Source organism: Astatotilapia calliptera, chromosome 14 (genome assembly GCF_900246225.1).
Source record: "Astatotilapia calliptera chromosome 14, fAstCal1.2, whole genome shotgun sequence".
Lineage (NCBI taxonomy): Eukaryota > Metazoa > Chordata > Actinopteri > Cichliformes > Cichlidae > Astatotilapia > Astatotilapia calliptera.
The window spans coordinates 36954300-36979215 of record NC_039315.1 but is presented as its reverse complement, the minus strand read 5'-3'; the positions used below and the strand labels follow the sequence as shown (position 1 = coordinate 36979215).

At 44.6% G+C, this 24916-nt stretch overlaps 1 protein-coding gene across 7 annotated transcripts in view; it reads left to right on the top strand.

Moving 5' to 3' along the window:
• Positions 1–24916, top strand: part of usp32 (ubiquitin specific peptidase 32) — a 66183-nt gene that overhangs the window by 33390 nt on the left and 7877 nt on the right. Inside the window, exons 6-26 of one of the 7 annotated variants that reach the window (XM_026193557.1) lie at positions 5645–5776; positions 5938–6045; positions 6360–6475; positions 7726–7788; positions 8107–8190; positions 8294–8355; positions 8441–8543; positions 9331–9517; positions 9613–9788; positions 10296–10436; positions 11079–11244; positions 13200–13354; positions 14196–14277; positions 14361–14435; positions 16332–16470; positions 16625–16730; positions 16922–17095; positions 21799–21973; positions 22723–22874; positions 23123–23164; positions 24730–24841. In XM_026193557.1, the coding sequence (XP_026049342.1) occupies positions 5645–5776; positions 5938–6045; positions 6360–6475; positions 7726–7788; positions 8107–8190; positions 8294–8355; positions 8441–8543; positions 9331–9517; positions 9613–9788; positions 10296–10436; positions 11079–11244; positions 13200–13354; positions 14196–14277; positions 14361–14435; positions 16332–16470; positions 16625–16730; positions 16922–17095; positions 21799–21973; positions 22723–22874; positions 23123–23164; positions 24730–24841 (2550 nt within the window). Of the gene's footprint in view, positions 1–5644; positions 5777–5937; positions 6046–6359; positions 6476–7725; positions 7789–8106; positions 8191–8293; positions 8356–8440; positions 8544–9330; positions 9518–9609; positions 9789–10295; positions 10437–11078; positions 11245–13199; positions 13355–14195; positions 14278–14360; positions 14436–16331; positions 16471–16624; positions 16731–16921; positions 17096–21798; positions 21974–22722; positions 22875–23122; positions 23165–24729; positions 24842–24916 lie in introns of all 7 variants that reach the window. The other 6 variants (XM_026193560.1, XM_026193556.1, XM_026193558.1 and 3 more) reach the window with 6 other exon arrangements.

Sequence of the window (24916 nt, the reverse complement as noted above, 5' to 3'; positions counted from 1 at the left end):
GCACACCTGCACCAGGGTAACCCTCCGCCTACCCCACTCCTGCTTTACAGGTGAAAATAGAGCAACAGGACCGCTGAGTCTTTGACTTTATTTATGTTCTGCTGTGTTTTACTTGCATCTATTTGAAAGACTGAGTGTAAACACAAAAAATATTTTATTTTATGTGCTGGAATCTGCAGAAAATAGGTTTAAATGTTAAACTAATTTCTTCCAGTCAGAGAATGTTGCAGATAATTAAATGTTTGCTTGATGCATAAAGTTAAAAGATTAAAACTAATAAAACAAGTTTTAAAAAGAGACTTTTCCATTTGATTACATTTTGTATGATGGATTATGTAGAAAAAGTAGAATTGGGCTGAAAGATCTATCACTTTATCACCTCTTCAGGGTGTAAATCGTGTTTTTAAAAAGTAACTAAGTAATTAATTACTTTTGAAAATAAGTAATCAGTAAAGTAACGGGATTACTTTTTTGGGGAAGTAATCAGTAATTAGTTACTGATTACTTTTTTCAAGTAACTTGACCAACACTGTATACCAGTAAACACAGGCTGCTGGGAGGAGCCTGTTGCATGTGAAGGTGCAGCCCCGTCTGATTGGTCGCGCAGAACGTTTGATTATTTGTAAATATTTGTTCCTGAATTCGAAGCAGCGAAACGTGCTGGTGGTTATTCTCTTCGTCTTGTTGCTTTCTGTTCTGTTTGCACGAACTGAACCCTCGGCTTGGACCGAGCTGCAGAACCACTGAAAAATTAAAACTCAGGATCCTTCCACACCTGTTTCAATGAGACTGATGTCATTTTAATTACATTTTGTTTGTGTGTGTTGTTGTTGTTGTTGTTGCCTGTGTTTAATTGTGTAATATTTGTAACTGTGAGATACTTGCTGCTGCCTGTTTCGGCCAGGTCTCCCTTAAGAAAGAGGTTTTGAATCTCAGTGGGAGGTTAAATAAAAAAGCAGGGACTAAAAGTGAAATATTTCAGGGACGTGATAGATTCACTGTGTGATGTTCTGCCATATCGTAGTGAGTGAAACGGACATTTTCCCATTTCCATCTTCTTCTTCCTGCACCTCCGTCCTCGGTCTTGGAGAGCAAACGTCTCAGGAAACACCACAAACGTCTCCCGGCGTGCGTTCCAGCTCCGACAGCGTTACACTTAAAACGTGCTGTTTTTAAACCCACTGACCCCGATTCTTATTTCATGTCGTCTTCCAGCTTCGTGACTCCATCACTCCTTCATATGAATCGCGAGTTCTTGTCAAAGTGTGAACCAGAGAACATGAATGTTGATGCTGTCGAGTGTCTTCCCATGCTGACAGCCACCTCTGTCCCAGCCGGCTCTTATGTAACAAAAGTATTTGAATGGGTGGTTTTATTTCTGCCTGATGTTACTGATTGATTTGTGAAAGACTGTTCAGGGTCAGTAAGTGTAGTATAGTGCAGCGTGTGCAGTACAGGACGTTACACGAGTCCTTAAAGATATTGTCCTGATGAGAGAAACTTTGCTTTGCTTGTGTAAAATGAAGGAGCTGAAAAAGGCTTGATAATGAAACCTTTTCATACCCTACAGTTCACTTTAGAAACACGCTGTGGTTTGCAGATACAAAGCCTTATTACCAGCCCAGACGTTTGATCTACAGCACAGTGTGTCTAAAAACATGATTACGTCACTCAGAAACAGCAACTTTTTACTCTACGACAAAGAGTTTAAGACAAAAAAGAAAAGAAAAAAATTGGTTACTGTTATTGTGTTGAGGACGTCCTCGCATACTAAGCTCGACATAAGCAGGTCATAGTGTGTCTATGCTTGCAAAAAGTCTTTTAAAAGAAGTAGTGTGTGATGTAGCAGTACACTTATTCTGTCAACACGTCTCCACAAATCAGATTTTTTAAAAACTTTATTCTAAAACAATTTCTTAGCCAACTTCATGCCACATGATTCCCTGACCTCATTATACCTTAGATCCACATTGTTCCACAAACACAGAGAGATGCATGTGGGTGTGTCACATTGGTTTGTGGCTTTTAGCTCAGTTTTCCACATTTGCGTCTCACAGTTACAGTGAGAGTAACGATGGAGCGATCGTACGAACAGCAGTGATTGCTGGCACGTCAAACAAAAGCACGTTCTGTTGTTTGCTGTAGGTCAGTGTTTTCACAAGACCAAGAAGTAAATTTAGCCCGTTAAGTTCAGATGGCTGCAAAGAAGCTGTGTTGTCCAGAGAAGCTGAGGTTGTCTTTAATCTGGCTGCTACCAGCTTATCCTCTTACCTTTGCGTCTCTTGATCTGTATTTGTGAGTGTGAGATGAAGAGAGAGCGTGACTGACACGGCCCTGGTTCATGACTCTTTCCAGAACGAGAACATAAAGCGTGACTCGCGGCGGAGCTTAGCACGGTGAATCTGCTGCTAACATGCTAGCTTGGATGCTATCTTGGAGTTATTTGAGTAGAAATCCTTGGAAATAACCTTCCAGGCAGCTGATGCGGGGAGTTTTGCTGTGCTACGTACTGGCGGTGGCAACACCTGTGTAAGGATGTTCCCTGGATAATGGTATGGTATCTCTGCTGCCACTCGGACAGAGTAGCACCTCTGGGTGGGTATCAGACCTGCAGGGCGCCATGACGTGTAACGGCCCGTCATCAGATCGGTTTTGTCATTCAAATGAAAAGTACCTGGATTTGTTTTTCGTTGGTAGATTTATGCGTACCAGCATCTGAGTAGCACATCTAGCATAGCAGCAGTGCAGGTCCTTGGGCTCTGTAGAAGTTAATGCACGTACTCAGAAGAGAAGACTGCTAAACTGAAGCTCATCATCATTATAAAGACGTTAAATCCAGCAAAGAATGGCTCTTGTGTGTCTTCGAGTCTACGCCAGTGTTTGTAGAAGTGAGCCTATGGTGGATGGGAGATGTGCAGGAGTGGATCCAAAGTGAGCCTCGTGAGTTTTATAGATTAGCAGTCAGACCGTCATTTGACTGAATCAGAGCCTTCAGTAATATTTCTGGCTTGTATCATTTCCTCCATGCAGTCTCCGTACAGTCCCTGGTGTAAATCATTCGTTTTGTATTCAGTGTTTCCTTTAACTTTAAATGTCTGAACCAGGAAGTGAGAAAGGTCGTCGAGCTGTGTCGACGTCCGTGTCTTTACTACAGAGAGTTATAAAAACCTTCTCTGAGTCAGAGAGAAGTCTGGGCTTCAGCTTCACCTGCCTCCCATCACTGCAACCTGTTTGTTACCCGTAGCTGCTAAAAACAAGCTTTCAGCCCACCTGACCGAGAATCCACAGTCCAGTTTCTACCAGGAAGTGCCGGCCATTTGATTCATACGTCTGCGTTTGACAACTATTATCATTTTGGCTACCTGCCACAGACTAGCTGACTAGCTGCTGAATCCAGTTAGCTTAAGCTGCAGATTAGAAAGTTAAAGGAGGAGGCTGGTTGTTACCCCGGGCGGAGCTTCATGTGCTATATCGGTCTGATCCGTATCACTTTGTGACAACCAGAGGCAAATTCTCCCATTGCTCATTGCATAACCCTACCCTGGGTTTACTGATGGTGTGTGTGTGTGTGTGTGTGTGTGTGTGTGTGTGTGTGTGTGTGTGTGTGTGTGTGTGTGTGTGTGTGTGTGTGTGTGTGTGTGTGGGGTCACCAAATGTAATTGCTTAATTAGCAATAATTAGTTTATATGATCCTAAATTTGTTCTTGTGGACTTGTATTAAATTTCCGATGACACGTTTGAATAAATTTTTGTATTTCTTTCTTTCGGATGGTTAAACGTCACCTGGGCTACACCTGAAAGAACAACATCCTGACCTGTCTTTAAACATTAACAAAACGCTCTGTTATAATCAGTGAGAGTTGTGACACCACAAAGTCGTCGTTTTAGCCGGCTTTCATTGCTGACATGAAATAGGCTCAATATTATCAATTTATTGGTTCTTTCTCAGTCTCACTGAGCAACGTGCTTAAAGCCATAAACACACACAGCGCTTTAAATACTGAACTAGTGTTCAGCGTGTCTTCTCACACACTTTTTTGTCACTGTTTTGTTTGCAGCAGTTGCAATGCTTTCATTCTGTATTAGTTATTTAAACCGTTTAAAGAAATCAGAAAGGAAACAGAACGACCTTCATCCTTTTAGACTGTTCTCATGGAGAAGATGTGAACGTAGACGGGAACATAACCAAACGAGCTGCTAGGAGAAGCTGGCCGACTGTTTCTCAGTGGAGGATAATGACCGAGCTCTGCTGAGGCAGTGGAGACAGCCTGGTTCTCCCCAGGAGATCCTTTCTTCTGCTGATGTACGATAAAGTATCTGAGTGCGCTCGTGTCGTGTTGCTCCTCCATACTCCCACAGAAGTTCTTCCCTCACCTGTCAGCAGCATCACTTATGGATCGCATGCTCCCGTGTTTTCTTTCCTCTTTGCCCTCAAGCACCATATTTATGATTCAGTACACAGTGTTATTTTTCTCCATTTGCATGGTTTGTACAGTAATAAAATTCAGTTAGAGCTGCATGACGTGAGAAAAATGTGCATCAGTAATGAAGATGCAAGAAGAAGGTTTGAAGTTTAGAAGTTTTAGCCGACACATCTTAAGTAAAAATATCCGATTAAGCTTAATAACCTGTAAAGAAAAAGATAACGATTAACGCAGATGCTTCATGTACGCTGGGCTGCATTAACAGCTGATCTGCCTGCATTAGACATGCTGATGCGCCTCACATGTAAAGAGACGTTCAGGTCTGCAGTGCATGTTTGCAAACGGCTTTCATCTGGACGATCTAAAATACAGTTTGCTTTTATCTTTCCATTCTCACATCAACGGTGCTGGATTGGTCATTTACAGAAATCAGGTCAAATTCAGATCTGCGGTGTTTCAACTGTTTCTTTGTTGTTCCATTTTAAATTACACATTCGTTTTGGCTCTGTGGCTCAGTGCCGCAGACAGTAACCGTGTAGCCGCGTGGCAGCTGTTCCATAGTTTTGTTACTGTAACCAGGATAATATTGTTTGAAATAAAAACACAGACGGCTCCGTCAGCTTCCAACGTGACATTTTGAAGTGACCTTGAGCAAAAGGGGGTGGAGTGAAGTTATCAGCTGATACTAGCTAGCTTGTTTGGCATGCTGATTTAATCAACTGTGAGCAGCAGTGTACAGACTAACACACCTGTTTATGAGTTCCCAGCAACAGACTAACAGAACACGACGTTTGGCTCTCGTGTTCTTGGCTGTTCTGTACCACAGCACCTCATCTGTCCCGTGCTTCCATTTAGTGATGCAGAAACACCAACACCCCAGAAACGGTGGATGGAGCCCAGCCGGTTGTGTTAGCACACCGGACGTCCTGGAGCCAGTCTCAGGAAGAAATATAGTTTTTGTTTTTTGGTTTATTTTGTTCTTCTGCATTTGTCCCGTTTTCACTTTATGTATATGTTGGCAGTCTCTGGATGAATGCGTTGACTTTAGAAAGTCCAAACAGGCTTTAAACCTGTCTCATAAAAACTTTCTGATTTGCTGTTCCTAATTCTTGGAAAGTGTGGAGAAACTGCTCAATCAAATGTCACTGTGCAACATTCGCCTGCAGTACGATCCTTCAGTGACAAATATCTGACTGCCCGTCTCTGTGCGTCTCCTGCAGTGGAGGAGTCTGACATTATAGACTTGGAGAAGCGCTACTGGTTGCTGAAAGCTCAGTCCAGGACCGGCCGCTTTGACTTGGAAACCTTCGTTCCTCTCGTCTCTCCTCCTATTCATGCGTCACTGAGTGAAGGTAAGACGATACTTGCTCAGTTTCATATCTGCATAGCTTTGCAATAATGATGAAGAAACGAGACCAAAGTGGCGTTCTCGCTTTGAATACGCGACCTCAGCAGAGAACACGACCTGCTTTAAGCGTGCCTAATGTTATGTGTTGTTGATCTTGTTTTTTAGGCTTGTTTCACGCCTTCGATGAAAATCGGGACAATCACATCGACTTTAAAGAGATCTCTTGTGGGCTCTCCGCATGCTGCAGGGGGCCTGTTGCTGAGAGACAGAAATGTAAGGCTCGCTGTGGATTCAGATCCACACAGACACCCCACACAAGTCCCACCGCTGCCCATAACAAGCCCGTTTCTCAGTTGAAGCTGATATCCAGGGTTTAAATGTCTTTTTTTTTCCTTAAAGAAAGTCCCGATCGGTCGGTACAGTCATGGACCGCTCTCATCAGGACTTCCACTGGTGCTTGAAATTACATTTGCACTGGCAGCAGTGGCAGCGTGTCGGATTTCCTGCTCGTACACTGAACGGCACGATGCATCGGCGTGGTGCTTCATCAACATCATAAACGTCTTTTTGGTCTCTTTCACTTCCAGTTTGCTTTAAAGTGTTTGATGTGGACCGTGATGGGGTTCTGTCTCGAGATGAGCTTCATGAAATGGTGGTGGCCTTGCTGGAGGTGTGGAAGGACAATCGGACAGACTTACTCCCTGTAAGTAAACTCACACTGTCACACACACGCACACAACCCTCCAGAGCGATCAAGGGTGAACTTTCATATTTATGCCTACTGGAACCTGACTCATGCACAGAACTGTGCTCTGTTCTTTTAACTGTGGAAGGTAATTATAGCAGTCAGGGTTTTGTGAGTGAGAGAGGTTTTTCTTTTTCTGATAACAAAATATTTTCTGATCTGTTTAAGAGACGTATGCAAATATGCACATTCAGCATATATAGAATGTAAATCTGTAAATTTGTTCTCTTTGTGAACTTTTCCACTATCAGCATCGATATTTCTCCCTCCTCGTGTGTTTTTTTTTCACTAGTTTTGCATTTGGCTAGGGGCGTTACTGGTAGCATTAGGCGATACCTGGACCCTGCAGAGGTTGCACAGGTAGTTCAACTCCTCCAGGATGGCACATCAATATTTTGCCATTGCCAGAAGGTTTGCTGTTTGCTTCAGCACAGTCTGAAGAACATGAAGGAGATTCCAGGAGACCAACAGTTACTCTAGGAGAGCTGGACACGACTCCAGAAGGTCCTTAACCGTCAGCAGGACCGGTATCTGCTCCTTTGTGCACAGAGGAACAGGATAAGCACCGCCAGAGCTACAAAATGACCTCCAGCACTGGTGTGAATGTCTCTGACCAAACAACCAGACTTCATGACGGTGGCCTGAGAGCCCATCATCCTCCACTGGTCCACCACTGGTCCACCACTGGTCCACCACTGTCCATCACTGGCACCTTCTGTTTTTCACAGATGAGAGCAGGTTCACCCTGAGCACATGTGACAGATGTAAAAGGGTCTGAATGAGTCATGGGGAACATTGTTGCATGTAACCTTGTTCAGTAGGGGGGCATATCCACAGAGGGACATACAGACCTCTACAGGCTAGTTAACGGCACCCTGGCTGCCATCAGGTACCAGCATGAACTCCACTGACCCACTGTCAGACCCTGCTCTGGTGTAGTGGGTTCTTACTGGTGCACGACAATGCCCGGCCTCACGTGGTGCAAATGCGCAGTCAGGTACCAAAGGATGAACGAAGTGGTGCCGTCCACTGCTCCCATGCTCACCCAACCTAAATCCAAGTCTGAGACATCAGAGCATCGAGTGTCAGCAGGTTGCGCGTCAGACTGTCCGGGAGCTCAGTGATGGCCTGCTGCAGATCTGGAGGAGGTTAAGACGAGGCGCTTACTGTGTTTTGCTGCATGCTGATCTATTGTGTTGCTGTTGCAGGAGCTGCAGAGTAGTGTGTCAGACATAGTAGAAGACATCCTAAAGATGCACGACACAACTAAGGTAAGACAGCTCCATGTTATCGTCGTTGGAACACAGTCCTGTGCAAAACCTCTAAATACATAAATGCTCATTAGTATTCATGATTCATTTTTAAGGCTTTTAAAGCGTCTGCAGCTTTAAAGAAATCATTGCTCTCATTCAGAAAAAGCAAACACTTTTCACGCGGCCGTGTGAGTGTTGGCTGCTCACTGACAATAACCTCGCAGTCCTCAGCCACCTTATCTTACCCACAGCTATTCGAAGGTGTCACAGCAGTGTTTATTTTCAGAGTTGCGTGCCTGATTATGTTCGCCTTGGTTCTATTTCACTCTCCACCAGCTGGGTCACCTGACCCTCGAGGACTACCAGATCTGGAGTGTAAAGAGCGCTTTGGCCAACGAGTTCCTGAACCTGCTTTTTCAGGTCAGCACCCAGATGCTACAGTCTTAAAACTCACACAGTGTTCACATTGAAGTTGAGTATTTATTCGTTATCCTCGTGTATTTTCATCTTTATCTCGGTTCAGGTGTGCCACATAGTCCTGGGGCTCAGGCCTGCTACTCCAGAGGAGGAGGGGCAAATCATCAGGTACGTACCTGTCCTCGCCACCTGTCCAGTCATTGTTTGGTTGAAAGGTCCGATTTGTGATTTTCTCCTTTGTGTGTGTGTGTAGGGGTTGGTTAGAGAGGGAGAGCAGACATGGGCTGCAGCAAGGCCAGAACTGGTTCCTCATCTCGATGCTGTGGTGGCAGCAGTGGAAAGACTACGTTAAATATGTAAGTAGTGCATTAACGGGAGTTTTTATTGAGCTCTTTTCCCCTCAGACGTCTGTTTTCTGAGCTGAGCAGGTTTCTGGCGTCGGGAGCAAAATGATTGAGCGCGCGTTAGAAATGAGTCTGATCTCCGTCTAACACCTGGAACCTGTTCTGATGGTCGTCAAACCACCTCTGATATGTACCAAGATGTCACAACTTGTCATTAAGGGTACGGGGAGGTTGTCAAACATTGTCATTATGGGGAAAGCTTTAAATATAGCTGCTAATAGCTGACAGCACTGTGGTTAACATATGTTAGGCAGCGTCCCGTGATGCTGTGCGGTGAACGGCACAGGATCGAATATTCAGCGGACACTCTTTGAGTCGCCTTTTCTGCACCTAAACGGGAACTGGTCACAATCTCGTTACTCCATGCATTTGTTTATCCGGGGCCTTTTAAAGTCGAGTGCCCTGTTTTCACCTTCACCTCTCATTCACTTTCATACATCACTACAAAGCTTAGCTACAGGCCATTACATGCGTGACAGCTGTCCTGTTATTATTTATATATGTCTCGGGTGTGTGCGATTTAGCAGTGGTATATGTATTTATATTTTCCCCCACTTAAAAACATCTGCGACAGTTTCTGTTTCCATTCATGCACTTCCAGTCAGTGTGTCAGACTCATCGTTGCATCTTGTGCTGTAACTTCACTGGGACAGAAGCAGTGACCATCAGCCAGTAAGATAAAACGTGATAGCGTCTCTCACGGTAAACAATCTTGCCAATTGTGTCGTCTTCCCCTCAGGAGCATAAGGGCATCGTGGTGGAACAGCCGTCCATCCTGAGCTCACTCAGAACTCCAATGGCCACGGCCACCGTCGAGCCTGCCCTCCCTGAAAGCCTGGGAGGACCGGCCACGTCCGGCCACGTCAGCCCCACCGAGGAGAGGTCACCCGATGCCGTGTCCAGTGCCTCAGAGGCTACAGAAACTGGTCAGTCCGCACATCACGGATTGTAGATCAAAATGAAAATCGTGGGTGTTATTTTTGTACTATGTATTTGCTCTGCTCCCTCTCTGTCTCAGCAGCACTGAGCCCACAGGTAGCCTCAGCCACAGAGAGCTGTTTCGCACGTCAGCACAACGTCTCAGACAACAACAATCAGTGTTTTTCTGGAGCCAACGGCCACCTCCCCTCCCAGCTGGCAGCACAAAGACCTGGAGCCATCGACAACCAGCCTCTGGTCACCACTGACCCCATGAAGGCAAGGACTAACTCAGTATGGCTGTAATAAGGTCGCAGCTTTTCAGGCATAGCGCGCGTCCCGTATCACGTTCACAGCTCAGCTGGAGCGTATGTTTGATACACGAGCTCAGAGAAGCCGCTCATTCCAGCAGCGTTGCACTCCCTCCTGATTTGCATTCTGGGTGGTGCTCATGCATCATGTTTTACAAAGCTGTGCGTCTAACAGACAGATGTGGTCCTGGCTTTTGACAATGAGGGCGTCTGCAATCTTTAGCACGTGTAAACAAACCCAAACCGTATGACCAGATTCTTTCTTGGAGTCACTCCTCATCTGCTGGCAAAGGCTCCGCGGGGCCAGATGGCACCTCTCTTTCCTTTTGTCTTATCTTTCTGTAATCATCGCAGCATTTCTGCTCGTGTGTAGCATCAGGGTGCTGTCTCTTTTTATTATGCGTAATTCAGAGAGACAGACCAGCGTCTTTGTGCCCTTATTCGAATGCTGATGTGTGTCCCGTGTCCTGTGCAGGCGCCCACGTTAACTATGGAGGGCGGCAGGCTAAAACGCTCCCTGCAGCTGCTGCCTCGTAGAGACTTTGAGACGGTGCCAGAGCCTGTGTGGCGGGCGCTCTACCACTGGTACGGTGCCAACCTCAGCCTGCCGCGACCGGTGAGTGAACACAGCAAACCACTCACAAGCTAATGAACTTCACTTTCACTGTGATGCAGTACCTGGGAATAATCAGTCAGCTGCTGGGCTGGAGCAGGTCATCCATGAGCAAACAAATGAGTGTGTAGGCAAAACTGAAAAGTGCACTGGAAGTTCAAAAGTAGCTGCTTTCTATACAAATTCAATAAAAATAAATACAGCACATGTGTGTTTTTGTACTCCCTCGCTTTTATCCAAGCATGCACAGAGAACCACGACTGTGACAGTCATTAGCACTGGTGACGTTTCCACGGGTTACCACACTGCCGTCAAATTCAGCTTTATTTATAAAGCTCCAAATCACAACAACAGTTTCCTCAGGGGCTTTATATTGTACATAAGGTCATCTGTTGAACTTCAGCAACATGCAGATAGTAAGCACATGTTCTCTCAGTAAATATCCTACTTTACTAGTATTACGTGCATTTATTGTACTCCACTTTAGCTGCGTAGAAGTCACATGGTTTCAGATTTAAGTGCAGATTAAAGTTGAGAGTGCAGAAAAAAGGTTTATATTCAGATGTTCTGCATGTCTCTTGTGTTTTATGTTGATTATTAGTACAAGAATGTTTCATGGGCCTTTTGAAATTCCTTCCCCTGCAGGTAATCTTGGAAAGTAAGACAGGCCAGCCGGAGCTGGAACTCTTCCCCCGCTACCTCCTCTTCCTTCGCCAGCAGCCGGCCACGCGCTCCCCCCAGTCCAACATCTGGGTCAATATGGGTATGACCAGCCTGCGAATGTTCCCACCGAATTTACCCCCCACAAGAGGTAACGTAAGCCTGCAGCAAGACCAGAGCAAGCCGTCGAACAGTGCTTCATTCAGCAACCCCGCATCCCCCGCCTCCTCTCCGTTAATCTTCTTTAAGTTGACTGATCCAACCCAGGCGATTCTCTGGAGTGAACCCACGGCACACAAAGGAGAAATGCTGATCAGTCTAACACTGGAATAATCAAACCATTTTATTTTCATCTACACAGCTCGTCGTAGTGTTATTTAGCAGGTGGAGCAGTGAGCGGCGTAATCACAGTCGCCTCGGTCTCCCTGCTTTTCAGAACAATTTCCAAAATGAGGAAACTTCAGGAAAACCCCAAACAGGGAGCAGCAGCTGTTTCTAAACGCTATCCATCACCACATAAAGAAATGTGCTTCCTGTCAGCAGAAAACCTGTTGCTATGGTTACGTCCCCAATTCTAAAAAACCCAATGATTTTCTCACTGATCCGTGTTGTGGACAACGTCAGATGTTTAAACTAAGAAAACTATGAGCTCATTTTGAACACGTTTAAAACACGGAGACTGCAGCGAGTTCACAGCTACGCAGCTTCCTGTCTCAACAGCACCTGTAAACAGACCTGAGGACAGCAGTGATGCTTTCGTTCTTGTCCGAGACGACTCCGCCTGCTCCTGTGGGGTCTTCAGTGTTTTTAGTCGGTCAAAGGTCTGGACTGCCGTTTTAGGGCCCCGACTAGTATGAAGCCACGCTGTGGTAATACATGCAGTGTGCATTGTTCCAGTGCACTTGCAGGTTCTAACTTCACTGTAACTTTCTGCACTGATGGTGTCTTTCCAGATGTGAAACCTGTGCTGGAAGGGCTCTGATGCACCCTAGACCGTCAGTGGCCCCTCTCTTCATTGGTCCACAAAGCAGTTTCTGTGCCTCGGTCCATTTTAAAACCATAAGGCCAGCAGCCTTACTGGGCCTGGATGTTCATTTCCTGATTCTTCTTTGTTTGATGGAACTTCAACCTTCATTTCTAATTACTGGGTGACATGAACACATGGCAGTGGCAGCTTGCAGCCCAATATTGATTTTTAGCTTTGTCAGTAGTTTCTTTCTCCAGATTCTTGGAGTCTTTTCCAGCAGGTGTGAGTGAGCTGTAGGTAGATGGCTGCTCAGCCATATGAGGTAAAACGCTCCCAGTTGACTCTATTTATAGACCCACCCACTCACACAGTAAGCGATGCCTGATTTTCAGCTCAGCGGTTCATTCTCTCTTGCATAGTGTATAAACGGACACCTGTAAACAAAAGATGTCCCACTGCGGCGAGATGACGAGGCGAAATGCGTAGGCGTGCGTAGTCACTCGAGCTGTAATCAGATTGGAGATGCTCAGCGCTCACCCCGAGCTTGCCGGCACTAATCAAGTCAACAGATCGAGTTTCTGGTTACAGGTTTCACAGAGCCCGCTGAGTTTTAGCTTCCATCGTGACTCACGCTATCTGGGCAGCCGCTGTCATTGCTGGGCATTCAGACCTTTGTTAGGCATGGAGTCGAGTATCTGATATACTGTAGATCTAATTTATACCTCATATTCCACAGAATGTAATCCTGACAGCTGTAGGCGGCAGTGAAGCATCACACCAAGTTTATAGGATGCTTAATTACAAAGCTGTGCACATGAAAAACCCTCCAATCAATCTCGATTGTAACAGGACTAATGTTGCCTGGTTTGTGTTTGATTTAATCCACACACAGTCCTCTAAATTCACTAAGTTGATTGACCAATCAAACCTGCACTGATTGCCCTTTTCTTGCTGCTTTCTTACAACTAATCCTCAGTCAGCAACATGCTGCTGTTGGTACCGATCAGCTGTTTGGGTCTGCCAACCTGTGAACAGATGAACAGTGATTATGTGAGAGCCAATGGGAACAGACATTAGTGTGAATGAATAATTGCATCCGAGCGTGGCTGGGGTATGTCACTGTTGCTTTCTTCGAGCAGGTAACGTGCCATCCCCCAACGCTCCTCTGAAGAGGATGCTGGCCTACACGGGCTGCTTCAGCCGCATGGGCACCATTAAGGACATCCACCTGTACCTGTCGCAAAGGCTCCGCATCAAGGAGGAGGACATGAGGCTCTGGCTCTACAACAGTGAGGTGAGGATCAAATCTCTCACAGCGATCCCCGCTATTTAACCCTGGACTTTGAGACACACACACACTGTTGTTATATTTTTGGGCTCTGATGAGATATTAGATATATGTTAGCCAATGTCTGCTTTGGTTCAAGTTTCCAGAGAAAGTAGAGAACAACCAGAAACACAACAGGCCCAGATGTTTGCAGGAGCTTTACTGTCATGAAGCTGATGAGATGCTTAAAAGGAAAACAGAGAAGAAAGCGTTTCGTAGGACAGAGCTTCAGATGAGAGTGCTGGACAGACCTGGAGAGATTATTGTTTATGAAGGCCATACGAGCCTTTATTAGAGTTTACTGCAGCACACTGAATGCATTTTAAAGGAAAATGTATTCCCAGTGTCAGAACACTTTCAGAATCCCAAAGCGCACATCCAACTGCATGAAAGTATGTTTAACAGGGAGAAATCCACTGCTTTTAAAAGCCTTGTGTTGTTCCCTAAATCCCATTTCTATTGAAGAAAACTTGAATCTCCTGCAGGAAGCACTGCTGCTACAAAGCAGAGTGCTAGATGCTTCCTGTAGACATTATTATGTAGCTGAAAGTTGGGGGTGGTGGTAAGTCTGAACTTATATGTGCATTCGTTCAGTGTGGAGCAGTCTGTGGCCCAGCAGATCGTTTTGCCCCCCAGGACCTTCTTGCAGATTAACCCGGCCCAGACTACAGCTGCTTTTAAAATAAGCTGACACAGAAGAAAGCTGAGCAGAGCTGTTAGCCCAGTGCTGAAAGAAGTCAAAAGTTATTAAACAGCCATATGAACTGCAACCAATCTTCTCCTGTTTCCTTTACCTGTTGTCCACCAGAACTACCTCACACTTCTGGATGATGAAGATCACACACTGGAAAGCCTGAAGATCCAGGATGAGCAGCAGCTGGTTATTGAAGGTGTTGTTTCTCCCCAGAGTTGCTGATCGTTCTGTATCACGGCACAGCAGAGTGGAACAAACATGTCTTTTGTTTCTCCACAGTCAGGAACAAAGACATGAGCTGGCCTGAGGAAATGTCTTTCATTGCCAACAGTAGTAAGATGGACAGACACAAAGGTAAGTTTAAAGAGCGCACTGTGCAACCGCTGGCATGCTCTGATAGGATGCTAACTATAGCAGACAGGTGTGACGTTTAAATCTTACAGTCATCAGTGTGGAATCACAGCAGTGAAACAGCAGAAATCTCAAAGCCCTCTCTGAGGTCAGAGATGTAACGGGGAGCTGCAGAGTCGACCGAGCACAGTCGAGTGCTCACACAGGTTTGGCTCGTAAAGGGTTACAGCAGCGCAGGGTAACAGGAATGAAGCTGAGAAAGAAATCGCAACACAAACATCCAAAATACTGTTTCTCAGCGAGCTCACGCCATGATATCCTGATGGTTAGAGCACGCCGCTTTGGTGAAAGCTGTAATGTTTCTTCTGCTTTTGCCTCTAAAGAAAAGGCTCTGGAGATCATTTTTTGGCCTTTGTACAGCTTTATTTGAAAGGGTAGAGTGACGAGAGAGCCGGGGGGGAGACATGCGGCAAACGGCCTCGGGTCGGCCGCTCTCAGCCACGCGGCCTCATATTGTGGTCGCAAATTTTGAAGCCACCCTGATAACCTTCTCCCACCAACGATGTGGAGATCCAACCTCTTTAGAGCCAATTAAAATCAAGACACTCAAAAAGATGCTCTGGAAAAGAGTAGAATTCTTGGAACAGAGTTTAATACACTGAATCATATGAACAGCAGGAAAAATACATACAGACATTTAGCAAGAAAATTGCAAAGCAGAAAGCAAGCAAAGCAAAACCCCGGGGTGTACAGCCTTAAGCACAGACAGCAGAGCAACACAGAGACGGACAGGAGGCAGCAGCAGGAGGAAAAAGAGCTCTGGGGGTGCCCTCTGGTCCCCTAATACAGGGACCAGTATCCCCCTGCTGCTGGGTAACTTTCCCACACATCCAAACACAGCTGCAGGGGTCAGGTAGCGGCCAAGGTCTTGGCCAAAGGCCAGTCAGGACTCCGGCTACCCCCTGCTCTGGCTTATCACAATAGGTCATGACACAGTCAAACATCACACATTAATCCTAATTATTAAATCTTATACAGCAAGTGGCACAATCGTATAACATACATGCTTTCTCATATATAAAAACACTTCAGTGTGTGTGTGTGTGTGTGTGTGTGTGTGTGTGTGTGTGTGTGTGTGTGTGTGTGTGTGATTATATCATAGGATATTTTATCGTGATGTGTTCAGGATCTCTGTTACAATGTTACTGTTTTGGTTGTGCTGCATGAAAGATGTTGAGTGTGTATTAGTGAAGGTCAGTTACCGGAGCTGGAGAGTTATTCAGGCGAACTCTCAACAGCATCAACTGCCCTGTTACTGTAAAACCTTAATAACCTCGGTGAAGCAAAATGTCTTGTGCTTAACACTCTGCATTAAAGTTAAAATATATATGTTCAGAACACATAGATATATAGTGTATATAGTTACATAGTTATACATATCACACAAAAATCCACCACAATATGGTTGCTTGGTCTAGTGAGCTAAAGCGGCGCCCAAGCTCTGGAAAATGTTGAACTCCAAAATCCAAGAAGTAACTATGACCAGTGCAGATTATATCACTAAATACATTTTAATAATAATAATAATAAGTATACAGAATTATGTCTAAAGAGGAAAAAAGGATGTTTTTAACCCTTTGATCCATTTTTAAAATTTGTATAAAGTTTGTTTTGAAGTAAAGCAAAAGTGCTTGGAGTTCAAAGGTTTTTTGTTTCTTTGTTTAGGTGTTTGTTTTTTGAGGACTCCTGTCTAAGCGTTCAAAGACAGTTTGGCCTCATGTCCTTTATTCTCATATGTAAAAAACATATTGAAGTCATACGTGCTTGTATGTATGACTCTTTTTTTCTTCAGTTAAGCATTTTAGCATCTGAACAGCACGTCTTTGTATCCCAACACAGTTCCCACAGAGAAAGGGGCGACTGGCCTCAGTAACCTTGGCAACACCTGCTTCATGAACTCGAGCATCCAGTGTGTGAGCAACACCAAGCCTCTCACAGACTACTTCCTCTCAGGGAGACACCTCTACGAGCTCAACAGGTGCCTTTTATTCAAAATATTTTATTGAGTATTTGTGGATATAGTTTAAAGAAAAACAGAAAACCAACTGTTCATAATGAATACAAAACAACAATGAGGGGAAAAACAAACATTTTCATTTTAACTAACTTTTGTTTTTTTGGTGTATCAATAGAACCAATCCTATTGGGATGCGAGGTCACATGGCCAAGTGTTACGGCGACCTGGTGATGGAGCTGTGGAGTGGGACACAGAAGAATGTAGCTCCACTCAAACTCAGGGTGAGAAGTTGCAGCATTTCCCATATATTAGTCACAAAAAGAGTTTCATGTGCAGGCGGGTGCACATCCACAGGAGGCCACAGAATATTAAAGTGATAGTGTGGGACTGTCTTAGCTAGTATGATATTTTTGGCTCAGCTATGTTTTGTCGTGCTTATGTTCTAATCAGAGTTTATGATTCATTGCTTTAGTGGACGATAGCAAAGTACGCCCCCCGTTTCAATGGCTTCCAGCAGCAGGACTCTCAGGAGCTGCTGGCCTTCCTCCTGGACGGCCTCCACGAAGACCTGAACAGAGTCCACGAGAAGCCGTACGTGGAGCTGAAGGACAGCGATGGTCGGCCAGACTGGGAGGTGGCCTCTGAGGTCAGAGTTCACACTGCTGATTAATTGGAGCAAGAATAAGTTATTTTGGTTGATAAGATAATAAACATATCTGGATTATCATTTTAAACATTTCAGGTAATTACACTGTAACGGGGGAGTCCCTGAGCTTTAATTCAAATGATAGATAATAAATATAAAAACAAGCAAAAGAGAGAGAACCTTTAATTAGACGTAGCAGCAAAGGTTGGTCGGTAATGATCTGGGCGGGATTTTAAGCCACACCTCTGCAGTAGCCTCACCTGCACAGCCAGGTGAGCTATAGCCTTCAACCGGGTAAATTGTGTTGAGACTTCCAGGATCTTTGCTCGAGCGACTGAGTTCAAACTCTAAAGATGAACAAACACTCCTGTCAGGGAAGCCGGCTGTGCTTAATTCACTGTACAAGTAAAAGCTGAGAGCTTCATACGAGTGAATGCAAAAGAGTGATCATGTTCATAAGAACGTTACAGCACTGAGTGAAATACTGAGTCCGTATGTGTCCCTGTGGCGTAATGTTGCAGGACAATCGGAGCCCCGCAGCCTCGCTGCAGGTGATCTCGGCTAACGTTTGGAAGTTGCCAAATATGGAGTCACACACTCTGCCTGTTGCCTTCATATTAAATCATTTTTTGAACAATAATTAAAAAATATTCCTTCACGTCATTACGAGCCGTGAGATTGAGCCTCGCGTGTTTGGGTTTCCACCGGCGTGGAATTATGAAGAAATAGAGAGGGGACAGCCTAACGTATGAAACAGGAAAAGACGCCGAGTAATCCCTTTATTTCAACAAAGTAACTGTATTGTGAATACAGCCTTTTAAAACGGTAACTGTAACAGAATACAGTTACTCGTGTTTTGTATTTTGAATAACGCTGGTACATGTACTCCATTACTCCCCAACGCTGCTTATTGTTGGTTACATTTGCTGATTTCTGTTTTTGCATGTTTGCTGTTTTTAGATCACAAAATCATTTTTATTATTAGACAAAGAGAAGTGAAGCAAATACAAAATGCAGTTTTTAAATGTTGACTTCATCTGTTATCAAGGGAAAGCTGCCAATTGTTATATTTTTAATTAACTGGTTGCTATTAGAGATGGACCGATCCGATATTACGTATCGGTATCGGTCCGATACTGACCTAAATTACTGGATCGGATATCGGAGAAAAATAAAAAATGTAATCCGATCCATTAAATATCAGGAAAGCACCTCACAAAACTTGCAACACGCCGTAACTCACCTCAGAACGTTAGCACGTCGGAGCAGTATGCATCACGTGATAGAGCAGCTGTGGCATGCGGGACCTGTCGGTGGTCTGGATAGCATGTGGAGCTTCGCTAGCAACCCGGCATTTCATCTCCGACAAAGTTATCCCGAGAGAAGTAAAGCAAGTGTGTAAGTCCATCTCTGAATGTTTGTAAAGCATTCCTGCGTTAAGCTTAACAAGCGACTGCCTCTTCTTGCTGCTACTTCAATCATGAAACTGCTAATGATCAGCTGATCGGCTTTTCTGTCGCGAGTCCATGACTCTAGTTTGCTTTTGGCCCACTTTGCACCAGAAAGAGGAAACCAGCGGCTGAACAACAGCAGCACGTTTAAGCTTGATCAGCTGTTGTTAGAATGTATTTAATATTACTTTCTACTCCAGGATCTTTTTCTACGTAGCTGACGCTGGTAACTGTGCAGGGGCGGATCTAGCAAAGTTTAGCCAGGGGGGCCGATAGGGCATGAACAGGGAAAAGGGGGCACAAAGACATACTTTTCTTTCTTATTCTCATTTAAAATGTCGAGCTTTTAATAAATAATTATCTGACACCCAAAGTTTTAATTTGATGTAAAATTAATAGAAGTCAATTACTGTATATAGTGACTGTTAAGTCTAATATATATACCCTAGTAAGCTATAGTACTTTTTCCTTTGGGAAGGTACCATCTGTGCAGTCTGCAATTTTGTTGAAGAAAGATGTTGAATCTATTTAATATTTCTTGAAAAATAATTGATTTCTGTGCATTTTTTTTCACACTGCATCAAATTAAGGTTGATTACGTCGATTAAGCATCATGAGGTGGAGCGTGAGGGGTGGTTCCCTATTTTTTATTTATTTATTTTTGTTGTTGCTGGGAGTTGGAACCCTATTAGTTAGGTTGCTTAATATTTATGCTAAGTAGTCTTTAAAATACCAGAATAGGGAGGATGGTGTAGGTTTAAGTTTATTAGATTGATCAGTATTGCTGAACTATGAAATTTTTTTTTTTTGCATACAGGTATAACAGAATAGCTTTAGTGTAGTTGTTGTTTTAAACTTGAGTATGAACTTATACAAAATGCAGCAAGATATTTAAAAAACAGTTTTGTTGATTAAAAAACACTATATCGGATTCATATCGGTATCGGCAGATATCCAAATTTATGATATCGGTATCGGACATAAAAAAGTGGTATCGTGCCATCTCTAGTTGCTATAAGTCCTGTTGTCACCTTAATAGAACCTCTGGAAAATCTTCCAGCCTAAAAAGCAACAATCTAAAGAAACTGATGAGAAACAAGGTCACTGACACCTTTCATTGGATGACAAAGTAAGTTGTAAGGCTTTGGGACTCCAGTGACAGTAATTATCCACAAATGGGAAAACTTGGAACAGCGGTGAACCTTCCAGGATCAGCCAGGCTGAGACTCATCCAGGAGGTCACCAACACACCAGAACAACAAAGAACTGCAGTTCAGAGTTCACGATTCAACAATGAGGAAGAGATTGAGGAAAAATGGCATCTGTGTTTAAAGAAATCCCTTCTGGCATTTTAGTTTTTAATGAGATGACGCAAACCAAAGAGAGCACAAAGGCTCGTCTCACATTTAGCCAAAAACATACTGATGATGGCTTCTGGGAAAATGGACTGACGAGACAAAAGTTGAACTTTCTGGAAGGTTTGTATGGGCTCAAAATGTGGTCATAAATATTTTGTACTTGTAAAAAAGATTTGTGTGTGGACTTAGCCCAAAAAACCCCTGCAAGTTACAAGTACGAATTTTGACCCTATTTTTCTTCCTTTAAGCTGATTGGTCAATGTCATGTCAATCACAAATGTAACAATCCAATCAGAGAACAGATGGGTTTGGCTGTCGGAGGGTCGCTTTTTTTGAACTGCAGGTCCTTGAAGGGTAATCTCTATATAAAGATCCGATAGCAGCTAGGTCCCCTAACTTTCAGCAGCTGTTGAAAGGATAAAGTTGTGCTATATCAGTGGTTAGAAATAACATTATTACTTTAGGATTACTTTAACACAAAGTCAGGGCTGACCCAGGACCATTGCTGTGAGTCACAGTGCGCAGCATAAAGGTCCTTTCACATCGGACGCAGGATGTGCTGCTAATGCTAACTGCTAACTAAAAGCAAAGGATCCAGAATTTGTTGCTGGCTGCTGGGCTCTGTGGGTTTTTGCAGCAGCTCTACCTGCACTAGATGCACCTGCTCCTTGTCTTTTCTATCTCTGACTTTATGTGAACTACAAGAGTTTGTGGGTTTTTTGCTGGTTCTTCAAATGTTCAATAAAAACATGTATGCTAATTCATAACGAAGAAAGCTTTGTAATGAAGACTGTCATTTCCAAAACACTGCCCCCCCCCCCCCCCCCCCCCCGAGGTCCACAGCGCTGTTGAAAAGGCTGTGGAAGTCCCTGTATTAAACACGTAGACCTGTGACACAAAAATCACCAAACTCGGACGACCACAGACTGTTTTCCTTCGTGGTGATGAAGGAAAACGCTGGGTTGGCATGTAAAAGGGCATTTATTCCCTTCAAAGACCTGCAGTTCAAAAAAAGCGCCCCTCGACAGCCAAACCCATCTGTTCTCTGATTGGATTGTTACATTTGTGATTGACATGACATTGACCAATCAGCTTAAAGGAAGAAAAATAGGGTCAAAATTCGTACTTGTAACTTGCAGTGTTTTTTTTGGCTAAGTCCACACACAAATCTTTTTTACAAGTACAAAATATTTGTGACCACATTTTGAGCCCATAGGTTTGGGTTGCGTTACATGTGGTGTATAACAGACACAGCATTTTCTAATAAAGAACATGACAGCAACAGTCAGACAGGGTGGTGGGAGTGTGATGGGCAGGGGCTGCTTTTCAAAAACAATAAGAAAGGTATGAAAACAATCCCTTTATGCTAAAACACTCATTGTCCTCACTTCTACTCACTTCAAATCATATTTACTGTCTTTTTTTTATACTATTTATTAATTTTTCTGAAACTGTAGGTGTCTGCAGTGGCACAAATCACATTTTATCTGTTGCTGTTTAGTTATTTGTTACCACAACCAAGAAAAAGAAAGAAAGGATGTCTTCAGAGGGAAGGACTTCCCCGTGTTGTTAAAGTGGCATTAACTAGTAATGTTCTTATAACGGTACAATAACTGTAGCTGAACTATTTCAGCTAACTCTGTTGGGAGATAGATGATAAAATTGGGTAAAACCTGAGAAATGGGGATAGGCCGGCTCTGACTTCTATCCTCAGGCTTTGTGGTCTCAGCTGAAAAGCGAGCCCTCCCCTCTTCAGAGGGATGTCGATGTTCATTCACAGCCTTTGCGATCTCTTTGTCTGAATCGGAGGATAAGGCACCGTATTGATGTTGGGATTTACAGAATTAACAGCGTATGATCTGGTGACGGTCTGCTATGCTTTCTCCACTCTCAGGCGTGGGAGAATCACCTGCGTAGGAACCGCTCCATCGTGGTCGACCTGTTCCACGGACAGCTCAAGTCTCAGGTGAAGTGTAAGACCTGCGGCCACATCAGCGCTCGCTTTGATCCCTTCAACTTCCTGTCTCTGCCTCTGCCCATGGACAGCTCCATGCATCTGGAGATCACCGGTGAGCAGGCCGATGAACAGAAATCAACTGTGCTTAGAGTTAATGCTGCAGAACTGATCAGTGTTAGTGGTTAAAGCTGGAGGCAGACAGGCTAGCACTGGGCTGGACTCCCTTTTTGCTTCAGAATAAAATTCTTAGCGTCTCAGATTTTGGTCCTTGTTGACATGATGGAATAACACCGTTGCTGCAGATTTGTTCTCCCACCACATCCACAAAGCTGCTCCACGAAACTGACATTAGGTCGTTCTGTAGGTCATTTTAGTGCATTGAACTCAATGACAGGTTTGAGAAACCAGTTTGCGATGATTTAAGCTTGTATCCTGCTGGAAATGGCTAGTTCGTCTTGTAATCGGAAGGTTGCCGGTTCGAGCCCCGGCTCCGACAGTCTCGGTCGTTGTGTCCTTGGGCAAGACACTTCACCCGTTGCCTACTGGTGGTGGTCAGAGGGCCCGGTGGCGCCAGTGTCCGGCAGCCTTGCCGGAAGTGTGACTGTACACAAATGCTTCCAGCCTGGACGTAAGACCTGACCATGTTTCCCTCGTTCTGTCAGCAGCCTGTTTGAAGCCCTGCAGCAGTGATGTGTCCTTCTTATAGGAGGTCCACCTTTCGCTGTTTCATTCTCTCACACTCTGCTGGATTTGTATTTTTTTTTTAAGTGAATCTATAAAAATGTGCTGTGTGGTCATTAAAACCTATTTCTTTGTTAAAGAACAAATTCTGAACGGTGCTATGCTGCGATGTGTCTGTAGTTATCAAGCTGGACGGCTCCACGCCCGTGCGCTACGGCCTGAGGTTGAATATGGACGAGAAGTACACCGGGCTGAAGAAACAGCTGAGTGAACTGTGCAGCCTGAAGCCCGAGCAGATCCTCCTGGCTGAGGTCCATTCTTCTAATATCAAGGTATTCGCACCACGCTGACGCTCTCATCTGTGCGCCATGCAGCAGAAGACGGCATTAAAATGAAGGATTCGTTGAATCGTTTTGTCTCGAACCTTTGCAGTCACTGCTTGTTTGTCTTCGCTCATCTAGGTTACGATTTATACTTAAAAACTACAAATGTGTGTGAGTGATGCTCGTATCTCGTAACACTGCTGGCCTCATCCTCTCCTCAGTGAGACATGATCACGTTATGTTAATGTTCCTCACAGTTTGGTTCAGACGTGCTGACAGCAGCGATCAGGAAAGCCACGGTACGTGCATAATCGAAGCGTGTGGGTCGGAGCCACATTTTGGCCGCGTTGTCTCATTGGTGTGTGGAAATGTTGCTGTGGTGGTGGAGGTGGTGGTCGCTCTCCTGGACGACATAAAGGGCCCGTCTGTGGCAGGCGGTGTGGTTGGTTCTTGGTGGGGGCGTAATGCTGTGTTCAATCCATGACCGTACACACTCACACTTAGACCCTGGTGAAAGTCATACGTTACTAACTCTAACCTTGTAGTGTTTTTAACACGAGACTCTTTGTGTTAAAAACACTCATTTGTCTGTCAGTCCACATGGTTACGTTTCCTCTGTGAGGTGTATTTTGTGTCCATAATAAGAATCTTGATATTTTAGGCGATCGTATGCGGCGCAGTGAGAGCGCTCCAGAATTAACAGCTGAAACGTCGAACACGATCAAAGATAAAAAGTGCCAGAGGATGTGAGTGCTGCTGCAGCACGTCTTCCAGTTGTTATACGGCTGCATGGAAACACGCAGCTGCTGCTGCAGATAGTGGTGCCACGGATCACGGTTGATCCGAAATCCGAACCGATCCCACTCCACGGTTCGGTACGCACGTGATCCGAAGACTCGGGGGAAAAAAAAAGTATGTGTATGGTGCGCGTGGTCAGTCTGTCAAGCGATAGTTATGGTCAGCGCCAGCGGTCCAAGTAGCGGAGCAGAGGAGTTTGCGGCATTTAAGCAGCCCTTTGCTGCCCAGAGTGGTAGATACAAAGCCCTGCACTGCCCTATGGATTACATTAGATTAGATGAAACCTTATTTATCCCTCGGGTGGGTTCCTCCGGGACATTCAGTTTCCAGTAGCACAGCACCCACAGAAGTTGCAGAGTGTGAGCAGAAATATACCAAATATACACATTTATAAATACAGAGAATACAAAAGGGATAAATAGGAATAAGAATACAAGGGAACAGCACATTTCAAGTATTGTGAGTCTGTTACACCGTTGGATATTAACAACAACTATTGCACAGTGAAAAGGCACTACAGCTACTTGTTCCCCCCTCCTCTGTCCCCGTTTCCCCTCCAGCGAGGAGTTAAACAGTTTGTTGGCGTGTGGGACTTTTTAAGTCTGCTGGTTCTTGACGTTGGGAGAAGCAACCTGTCACTGAACAGACTCCTCTGGTTGTTTATGGCCGTGTGCAGAGGCTGCCCAGCATGGTCCATAATGTCCATATTGCACCTTAATTTGTTTTTATATAAGTGCCTGGAATGAGTCTTCAGTTGAATGATTTTTAATAGGCAAAAAATACTTGAATAAGTAAACGGCGAGTCGAATTTTTGTCTTTTTTTTCTATTTTTGCTGATCCGAAAATTGATCCGATCCGTGACTTTAAAACCGTGAGAGTTTTGATCCGTTGCACCACTAGCTGCAGACGCCATTTAGCACCATCTACGTGAACGAGAGTTAAAGTCCTACCAAGGTTTTAGATGTGTGGCACAAACCGGCGTGTAATGAACTCGTAGTTCTGCTGAAATGTTTGCATGTAGGCGTCTTTATTGCTGCAGTCTTATGTGCTGACCTTTGGTTTTCAGAACTTCCCTCAGGATAACCAGAAGGTCCGTCTGTCTGTCAACGGCTTCTTGTGTGCGTTCGAGGTCCCGGTGCCGGGTTCACCAACATCACTGAGCTCGCCCACGCTGACAGGTGTGTCATCTTACACATGTCTGCGCACTCACCAGAGAGCTACCTGCAAGTTTCTCATTTTCTCCCCTCCTCCAT